At 43.1% G+C, this 10,744-nt stretch overlaps 1 protein-coding gene across 2 annotated transcripts; it reads left to right on the forward strand.

Annotated features, from left to right (window-relative positions):
* The first annotated feature begins 6,419 nt into the window (after positions 1-6,419).
* Positions 6,420-9,681, forward strand: LOC126727568 (uncharacterized). 2 transcript variants are annotated; one of them, XM_050433301.1, is made up of 4 exons: positions 6,420-6,553; positions 6,620-6,778; positions 8,502-8,798; positions 9,378-9,681. In XM_050433301.1, the coding sequence occupies exons 1-3, from the start codon at positions 6,503-6,505 to the stop codon at positions 8,772-8,774; spliced, it is 483 nt and encodes a 160-aa protein (XP_050289258.1). In that variant the 5' UTR covers positions 6,420-6,502; the 3' UTR covers positions 8,775-8,798; positions 9,378-9,681. The 2 variants fall into 2 exon arrangements, with proteins under 2 accessions (XP_050289258.1, XP_050289257.1); XM_050433300.1 differs by having other exon boundaries at positions 6,503-6,778.
* The last annotated feature ends 1,063 nt before the right edge of the window (positions 9,682-10,744 follow it).

Below are 10,744 nucleotides of genomic sequence, written 5' to 3' on the forward strand. Positions count from 1 at the left end.
TTTCCTTAAACCCCTCCCATTTTGTACCCCTTTATGAGTCCCATTATACTCGCCTTTTCTTCTGGGGACGCTTCGGAGGCTGCCTTGGACGACATGCCTCTCTTCCCTTTGAAGTCTCGGGATGCTGAGGACAGAGTCATCCTCGGCTGCACCTCTAGGCTGTTTGGTCTTTCACCACTCGTCCTCGGCAACTACTCTCCTCGGCACGGGCCCTGGGTCCTAATGGAAAGTGGGCCGGGTCATAAGTTCTCTAGCCCCACAATAACCTCTCAAAATCCTGCTGTCCGAATCCTCGACCGAATAGGAGGGTTTTGATGACATCAGGCCTCTGTCAAAACTTGTCAATCCTTGTCACCTATCGGTTCTCGAGACTCTTCGTCTGCCCGAGACACGTTCCTAGAGCCTTTGGAAGGTGAAACGTGTCCTCATTAAATGCAGGCGGCTCCGTGCTTCCCACGTTCAACGGCGCGATGGTGATCTAACGGTGGAGATTTCCTTGCCTTTATGGGCGGGAAAAGTCGTGCAGTTATTTTCGATGGGAGGTATAAATGATTTTTGGAACTGATTTGTCTCTTCACTTTTGCACTTAAGAGTTCTAGCGTATATACCCTGGGTTCATCCAAACTTTCATCCAAATTCAAGTCTATCTCCAGAACAAAAAGCCTGTCCGAGGCACCTTTCCTCTTTTCTGTAAGTTCTCTACCTTCATTAACTCGTGCTTTTTCTTTTCTAGGTTTATTTTTATCTTGTTCCTTTCCTTCTCCCGTCATCCACTGAGTTTGCTTAGCAACTCTTAGAGATGGTTAAATTGAGATTGAGAAAATTGGTTGACACTGAAGAGGCGATGGAAAAGTTCATCGCCGATTATAGGATTCCCCCCAACGTAAGTTTGAGGCACTGTAAGATGGGGAAGTGGCATCTTCTGAGAAGAACGGGCGAGGTGGTAATTCTCATTCTTGCCTTCGTAGAGGGGGGGATGAGAATCCCCATGGGACCAGTAATGAAGAGTTACCTTAGGCATTTCCAATTAGCTCCCACCCAGTGCGCTGCCAATGTGTTTAAGATTCTGGGTTGTGTGGATGCCTTAAACGAGAAAATAGGGTTAAGACTAACCCTTCATGATGTAAATTGGTGCTACAATCTCCAAAATTTGAAGGGCAAATCCTACTACATGAAAGCGAGAGACGATAGGGTCCGGCTAATCCAGTGCCTCCCCGACTCCAACAAGGGTTGAACAAGGGCTTTCTTATCGTCTCCGGGGAATGGCATGATGGCCTTCCATGCCTGATGGTGGAGGGAGAACCAGGTGGGGTATGGAGAGTAGAAGGGTGCCAATCCTTTGCGCCTTTTTAATTTGGTGCGGTTCAGTTACTAACCATGTACATGTCTTTTTTTTTTTTTTTTTTGCAAATCCAAACGCCTTTCACCGACACTTTCATCTGGTTAATCGGGTTGATTTGGAAACTGTTCTTCAAGCGACAGTTTTTGTAAATGAAGAGGATGGTCAAGTCAGAGCCGCTCACAAAATCTTAGGGTACACTCCCGTTCAAAAGTCATTTGCCGACCCAAAGCACGTGATTAGCGCCAACCGTCCTCGACTTTCAAAAATTACCGTGGTTGAACAAGGGTTTTTGGTCTCCGAAAGATCTCCTGTTCCAGAGGGCATCCCATTGGTAGGCTCTTCGTCGTCTCATCACACAGCGGAGGACAAAGGTAATTTGGGTCTGTCCGAGGAGGGTTTTGAGGCATTTGACCAAGCCGACCCATCCGAGGATCCTTCTAGTGATCTAGGTGACCCAGCCTTGTCCGAAGCGAAACTGTTGTCAGTGGGAACATCCTCCCGAGCCGAGATGGGTCTTAAGAGAAAGCCACCAACTAGCCTGTTCGACCTCATTGAGGGCCAGCCGGGGAAGGGTGCACAGGGAAGACCACAATCCAATGCTCCGTTTCCACTACCTCAGCCCCAGCCCGTCCAAACTAGGTCATCCTCCATTAAGTCGCAGCCACAATCTCCCCGCCCCAAACTTCCTGCTCCTCCTCAATCAGCTCTGTCTCCTCGGCCGAAACCCACTGACTCAAAGAGAAAGAGGAGTCCTAAGGGGAAGGAACCCATGGATGGGGGAAAATCCTAATCCTCTTAGGAAATGGATGAAGCCCCATGAGTTAAAAAACAATTAAAGATTGGGCACCAAAGTAAGGGTAAAGGAATCGAAGCCCAATCCGCCCAAAGCAAGGGGAAGGGGATCGAAACCCAATCTGTGCCGAGCGCTTGGCTTCCCGCCCCAATGCTCCACGGAGAGCCATTGCTAGAAACCGCGTCCATGAGGGAACTTGGAGATGGTGATGGCGGTTATGTGGCCGACACATTAGGGAGAACCATGCTGCTCCCCACTGATGTGGAAGAGTTAAAGAACATGAGGATGCAGAAGGTTTACCTTAGCGTGAAGAGGTACCTGGGTATGGTAAGACTCTTGAAACCTAAGGCTCTATCAATTCTGGCTCCCAGACTTTCATTCATAATATACTTGTCTCTATTGGCAGGCTATCCAGGCCACCTATAGGATGGAGGATGAAGTGAAGGGGCAGAGTAAGGCCGCCGAGGATGAACGCACCAAACGCATAAATGCTACGCAAACCCTCATGGCTTCCGAGGCTAACCTCGCAAAGGCTAGGGAGAACTTAAAGGAGGCTACCCGAGATAGGGATAGCGCCCTGGCAGGTTTAACTGGTGCCCAAAAGCATGCCGAGGAGCAAACAAAGCGCCTACTCGATGCCGAGGATCAATTGCAGATAGCCAAGGAGCAGATCAGTGATTTGAAGAAGAAACTGATCATGGCAGAGAATGCTAAGGGCGTGGTGGAGTTTGCCCGGGATGAAGCCGTGAAGGCTAAGCAGGAGGTTGAGTTTGCCAGAAACAAGGCCGAAGCTGCTAGGGACAAGGCCGAAGAGGAGGGTTACGAGATGAGGATGGTTGAAACCCAGGCCTCCCTTAAAGCTCAAATTCCTGGAGTATGCAGACTATACTGCTCCCAGGTTTGGGAAGAGGCCTTAAAATGAGTTGGGGTGGATGCTTCGTCTGACTTGTGGAAGGCGAAGAGCATATTTTATCCTCTAGCCACCTGTGAGACCGCTCCCGCCAGCTCCGAGACTATGAGCGATCAACACGAGGCAGGGGTTACTAAGTCAGAAGCTGCACAAATCATCGTCCCTCCTGGCTAGTTGATTGAAGGAGGAGAGCCTCACGATGCGACAGAAGCACCTGGAAGTATGAATCCCGAGATGCCCAAAGAGGGTGTCGAGCCTACGGTCAGTGCTCTGATCCCTAATGCCGAGGAGCCAGCCATTCTTGTTCAGCCCCTACAGGCAATTCCCCTTACTGAGATCCCCAAGAGTATCGAAACCGACCCTGCTCAGCCTTCCCAAGAAGGGGACGTCTCCCAGGGCCCCGAGGCTAGTCCTGCTCTGCCTTCAGAGGATGTGGGCAAAACGACATTGAAGAAGTAGTAGCCCTGGCCAATCTTCGTATTTGTTTCCAGTTCAACTTTTTAACTAATTTCCCTTCAGTTTTGAAAATTTTATAGTTAACTGCAGTTTGAACTTATTAACCACATATATAAAATTCTTTTCTTCCTTTAAATTGTATGTTAGTTGCCCTTGCTGTTGCTTACTATTATTGCGGATTTCCTGATTTTTGAACTAGTTATCTTAACATGTATGAATGGTCGTGCATATGATATATTTAGGATCATATCCCGGAATTCTACCTTACCCACACCCATAGGACGTTGAATTTGAACCTGAACACACTTCTGGGGAGATATAGGCATTGTCCGAGATGTCATGCATACAATACCTTGGTTCTGTCCAAAGATTTGAATCCGAGGACCATGCAATACCTTGGTTCTGTCCAAAACTTAGATATTTTCTTTAAGTAGTTGGTTTCCCCATAGGTTTGAGTCCGAGGACCATGCAATACCTTGGTTCTGTCCAAAACTTAGATATTTTCTTTAAGTAGTTGGTTTCCCCATAGGTTTGAGTCTGAGGACCGTACAATACATTGGTTCTGTCCAAAGGTTTGAATCCGAGGACCATGCAATACCTTGGTTCTGTCCAAAATTTAGATATTTTCTTTAAGTAGTTGGTTTCCCCATAGGTTTGAGTCCGAGGACCATACAATACCTTGGTTCTGTCCAAAACTTAGCTTTGTAAGTAGTTGGAGGGATTAGCCCCTCGGCCAAGCCCCTAGAACCATCCACGCTACTGACGCTTCGAAGCGTAGCCCCTAATGGAGAAGCGTAGCCCCTGATGGAACTTTATGTTAGGTCACTACGACGGGCTGCTGGAAGTGATGAAGGGACTTTCTCGATCCACCGCCTGTGCCAACGCACAAGCCCTTCCCACAGACGATGCCAATTGTAAGGACTCAATTTGTAACGACCCCAAAATGATGTTGGGTTCGCACGTTAAGGGCCCAAACAATATGATTTGTAGAGCGTGGGCTTGAAAGGCTAGGCCTTGGTCACCGGACGGTGGTTAGTCATGGTATTCGTGGTGGACACGCAGGGACGAGCCATGGTTGCCCGTGGATCTTGCCCATCCCGCCTCTCTTTGGTGCCTAAGCTTTTATATTATATAGCCCTTCACGGTTGATCCTGAGCCTCCATCTGTTGATCAGGCAGGTACCTATTCGAGTACCTGTCCCATCAGCCGCCTCTCCCTACTTTCTGTTAGTTGCAATAACTGAAATCACACTGTTCAGGAGTCTTTTCCCATTAATATGGCCAGAATGTTTGTGGGCGCATTCAATGCGGAAGTGACGTCTTTTCCTTGAACCCCTCCCACTTCGTACCCCCTTGTAAGTCCCATTCTACTCGCCTTTTCTTCTGGGGGCGCTTCGGAGGCTGCCTTGGATGACATGCCTCTCTTCCCTTTGAAGTCTCGGGATGTCGAGGACAGAGTCATCCTCGGCTGCACCTCTAGGCTATTTGGTCTTTCACCACTCGTCCTCAGCAACTACTCTCCTCGGCACGGGCCTTGGGTCCTAATGGAAAGTGGGCCGGGTCATAAGTTCTCTGGCCCCATAATATCTATATCTTGAGGAAGGTTTTAGTGGAGAAATTATAAGGTCTTCATGGTGGATAAGTGACGTGGTCCACCATTTCACTAAAAGACTCTCACCTATTTAAAATTACTGAGTCATAAATTTTTTTAAAACAGAAACTAATTACTGACTCGGCAATTTTAAACAAATATGAGTCTTTTAGTGAAATGGTGGACAGGTAACGCAGTTCACCATGAGAACTGTATAATTTCTCATTCTAGTGAGGGTTTAGAGTTTTACTTTTGCACAAGTTCAACTCCCATAAGAAATAGGGGTTTTGATTTTGATAATAATATGGCATGAGCCTAATTCATGAGGTGAAGAAATAATTCAAGGTATGAGATCATTACATGATAATTCAGCAAAAAAGAAAAAAAAAAAAAAAAAAAAAAAAAAAAAAAAAAAAAGATCATTACATGATAAGAAAAATATAAGGGTTGTGAGCCTATTTTGAGAAGTAAAGAGGATTGTGGGTCATGAGCCCAATCCGAAAAGCACTCTGACCCAATAGTACATGTAACTCCAGCCCATTTGATTAAATAGCAACCATAATTATTAGAAAACTTCCACAACATTTTATTATTAAGGTTTATTAGACAAATTAATTGTCAAATATTATAGTAATTAAATTTTCAAAATTCAAACCCAAGTCAACACATCCCAATTTGCATAAAGCAGAAGGCAACATTTAAGATATTAGACGTAAATACATAATTTAGTAAGTAATCATTAAATAGTTTATAACAGTTCATCTATACTTTTATCCCAACACATGTATAGACTTTTAAGTTACGTAGATGCAAAAATACCAGCTGCTCTTAGAGGCATTTTGCCGAACACCTAGTAGATATAACCAATAAATAGAACTTGGTTAATCCACAAGTTTCGAAATAGAAGAAACAAAGTCCTTCGATTGATCCATTGATTACCCAATATTAATTGGGCTTCCAAGGTTCATTGAACTTTTGTCTAAAGATGGCCTTTTGAACTCAGTCAACGCCTCCATCCATTGTGCAGCTACCTTCGTCTTTAATATTTAAAATATATAAAATAAAATAATAATAAAAATGCTACCTTCGTCTTTAACATTAAAAAAAAAAAAAGGGGGTCCACCGAGGCCGACCAATTAAATTAATTTGACCTTGGAATTTCACTCAAAAGACAAAAAAGCCAAACCCAGCCCAATTAAAAAATCCATTTAATCACATCAAAAAATAAATAAATAAATAAATCCATTTAAAATGACTAAAGCCCAACCCAAGCGAACCGACTTTTCTTTCCGCAAAATCATATGCGATATATAAACAGAAACAGATACAAAATATTAGGGAGAAAGAGAATCTACAGATTAGGGTTTGAAGAGAATCGGAGAGAGAAGAAGAGAGCGAGAATTGAGAGAAGATGTGGGCGGCGCCGATGCCGTTGGTGACTGTTGAAGACGAAGGTGGCCACCTGTGGGCGACGGCTGACGTCGAAGGTCTCCACATGGGGACGACGACTCACATCAAAGGTCGGCACATGTGGGCGACGCCGATGGACATGGTTGACGACGAAGGTCATAAACTCTTGGAGGCTTGTTTTGGACATCCGATTGGAGGTAAATTGACATTTGGGGCTACTAACCACCCAAACACTCGAATAGTGGCTCAATCCACTCTCGATTATTGGAATAACAAGGTAATGTAATTGAATTCTTCTCTCTTTTCTTATATTCTAATTAATTTGTTATATTCTAATTAGTTTATTCAGGTTTATTTAGTTTTTGTTAGGGTTGCTGTTCTGTTCTGTTGTGTTAAATATTAGCAACGCGATGTGTTATACTATGTTGTGTATGCTAGAGTAGATGCGGAAGAGGAAGCATAGAGGAGGAACACTGAGAACACGAGGGTTACGTGGTTCAGCCTTACGGCTTACATCTACGGAGGAATCCCTTAAGGGCTACATCTTTATTGTATGAGAGTGTAGTACAATAACCTCCTGTGTTACAATGAACCCTAACATGAGTATATATAGGCGACTAAACCCTAGACTACTAGTACAAACAGGAATGGGCTTGGGCCTATTATATTGGGCTAATATGTCTAATATATATCTCTAACACCCTCCCTCAAACTCAAGGCGGAAGCTTGATGAAGACTTGAGGTTGGATAAGCATGAGAAGATCACTTGAAGATGCCTTGTAGAATGCCTTTGAAGAAACCACAATGAAGAATGTGCCAATTGTCCAATTTCGAAGCTTCAAATGAAGAAACGGAGGCCAAAATCGGAATCTACGCGAAAAACTGAGCAAGATAGGCCCTTTTGGAAATTTTGACTTTTGGTCAAAGGTCAACGCAAAAAGTCAAAGTCAACTGGTCCAGAGTCAAAGTCAACAGTCAAAGTGCTCACGGGTCAGATCCGGGTGGTCCGGGTCGGGTCGGTCCGGTCAACGGTCAGCTAGGTGACGTGGTGCTAACGAGACGACACTGCTGACGTGGCTGATGACGTGTCGCTGACGTGGACGTGCTTGCGTGGTTGCTGACGTGGAGTGATGACGTCATCCGATGACGTCAGATGACATCAGCAATAGTTTTCTGGCGCGTGGAATGCACGTGATAGGGTTACCGACGCGTGGAGGAGAAGCCAGAAATCCTGGAAGCGCGTGAGAGCGCGTGTTATCTCAGATGAGGGCCGGAATCGTAGGTTTCGTAGATCGGCGGACGAGGAGGCCGACAGGGCGGTGCGTGCGCTCAGAAGACGATCTAGAAGTAAGGATTCTATGGCGGCGCGTGGGAGATTTTCCAGAGGCTACGGAGGCGCGTGGAGGCGCGTGGCAAGGCTTCGGGTGACCGGATTTCTGGGTTTTGGTCGCAGGAGATCTTGGAGCACGTCTGTGGTGTTGGTTTCATCAGGCGAAACTTGAAGTTGCATAGATCTGAGATTGATGTCACGGGTTTGCTTGAATTTGTGGATCTTGGACACAGCACTGCGCCACGGTGGCTGCGAGATGCCGTGGAGTCTAGATCCAGCAAAGAAGCATGCGTGACTTCTGATGGTGGTGTGCATGTGATATTCTTCTTTATTGTGTAGAGATATTTGTTTGATGCCAAGAATGAAGTTTGGCTCTGATACCATGTTAAATATTAGCAACGCGATGTGTTATACTATGTTGTGTATGCTAGAGTAGATGCGGAAGAGGAAGCATAGAGGAGGAACACTGAGAACACGAGGGTTACGTGGTTCAGCCTTACGGGTCAGATCCGGGTGGTCCGGGTCGGGTCGGTCCGGTGGACTAGGGCTGACGTGGAGCTTGGGCCTATTATATTGGGTTAATATGTCTAATATATATCTCTAACATGTTGGTTGGTTGGTTAATTTTATTTATTATGTGTTTCTTAGAAATATAATTGTTGTTTTGCAGTTTGATTTGTGTTACAAACTTGTGAGGGTTGTTGGGGCCACTTGGACTTTCCTTGGCGCTTTCAGGAGCAAGTATCTTATTTCCATGGAAATAGCAAAATCAGAAGAAGATAAGCCCACGAAATACTTTGTGAGGACTTACGAACGTTTTATAATGGGAGCCGACTCTAACGAACTCAACTTCTACGTTTGCGTGCCTTGGGATACTTATGTTTTGAGAACACCTAAGCTGCTTGATGGAGAGTGGATGGAGACGGTTGACTTGACTGAATGACGCATAGTCAAAATTGTGAAAATGGTAAAATCCCATTATAATATGAGGGAAATATAATACATCCAGTCAAATGTGGAACAAGGAGCATATTCTTTTCACTTATTTCTTTATTTTTATTTTTATAATAACAATCTTTAAAGATATTCATGGGAAATGTTTATCTTTGCTTTCCTTGCTATATGGCACAACAAATGTTTATCTTTTATGTTGTCTCTGCCTGCATAACACTGCATATTACCATTTCCTCTAAATCAAGTAGCCCTTACATCACTCTTTTTGTTATGGATCTCATTAAGTTACCTCTTTTCATCTACTTTTGTTTGTGGAATTCTGATGATTGCATCTGAAATCTTCATTTGGATCCAATATCATCCAGATGCTTTAAGGTCTTCACAACTTTTTAACTTTTAATTTGTCTTATCTCATTGTTTTAACCTATGGAAGTGACATTCTTATGAAAATTGAGTCATGGGCAGTTGAAAAATATGTTAGATTCTTTGTATCTTTACTCTTGTTTGTTAGTGTTACTTATCATGTTTATCCTTGAAAGTGTTTCAATTAGTGGCAAGAATTTAATGTTTATATTATTTCACTGAAATGTAGATATACCCAACCTCAGTTCGAACGACAGGCATCAGAATTGCAATCTCAGCTGCAAGAATTGGTGGTATGTTATGTCCTCTTGTGGCAGTGGGTTTTTGTACATGATTGTCATTAAACAGCATCCATGGTTCTTTTTGAGATTTTAATCTTTTCATGTATTTGTTTAGTGCCATTCCCTTTTGAAACCAAGGGCTGTGAATTGAGTGATACTGTATCTAGTCCAAAACATATTGCTGAATTGGCATGAATTAACCACAGAAAATTCATGCTCAGCCCCTCTGTTATACAATGGCATTTAACTTTAGCCTTCTGTTGTTTACTGAATGCTTACGATTTAAAAAGTTTTGCAGCTTTATTAGTCGCATTTATGCATTTGTTTTTTGCTCAAAACACATGAACTAAAGTAAGACTTGCGTGTGTCTGCTCACTTAATCACGTCACATATTATGATCCACACACTAGACATGAATATTGTTGATGATTTTCATAGGAATGAATGTATAAGTTATAAAATCTCCAATATATATTTTAATTACTTGATAGTTTGTGTGGGGGGGGGGCGGGGGGGGGGGGGGGGGGGGGGGATTCGAACCTGATTCTCTTAAAGAAGAGTGGGTGATGTCATTGAGCTATAAGACTCTTGGTTATAAGAGTTTGAGTATGTTTATTGATAGATATAGATTTTTTGTAGAAGGTGCCAGTATTTATACACTCTTAGGGCTGTAACAAAGACCTTAGATAATTCTCCTTCCTTAACCCAATGTGTGGAGAGAGGGATTTAACTGATGCATAGCATGTCCATTGAAAACACCCCACCTACCCAAAAAAAAAAAAAAGGATACATGGGTTCAATTGCTAAAATTTTAAAATGTAAAGGTCTTTTGTTACCAAAAATTGATAGTTTGTGCATTGCGTTTAAGGAGGCACATGGGTTCTTGATACACTTTGTGATGCTGCAATGTTCTGGATGTTATGGGTTAGAGTTGGTTTTGTGTGTAGGAAAGGACAGTGGCGACTCCAGGAATTTTTCTCAGGGTGTTCCTTAAAAAATATAAATTACACAATCTAATAAAAAGAGAAATTCATATATTGACGACAACAACAATAATAAAAAAAACACATAAATACATAAAATTTACAATTGTCTTTTACGAGTTTTCATATTTTGAAATTGTTGTATAATAGTCTTATTATCAATCCTACAAGCTATATCTTATTCAATATACACAATCAAGCAATCATTTGTCCACTAATCTCTCATTTGATTACGCTGTTCATTCTTTATATATTTCATTGTTGAAAAACTTTTTTCTACTATTGCTACTGCAACAAGAAGGGTCAAAACTAACTATAATGTATTGGTTAAT

The sequence above is a fragment of the Quercus robur genome, chromosome 5 (assembly GCF_932294415.1).
Source record: "Quercus robur chromosome 5, dhQueRobu3.1, whole genome shotgun sequence".
NCBI lineage: Eukaryota > Viridiplantae > Streptophyta > Magnoliopsida > Fagales > Fagaceae > Quercus > Quercus robur.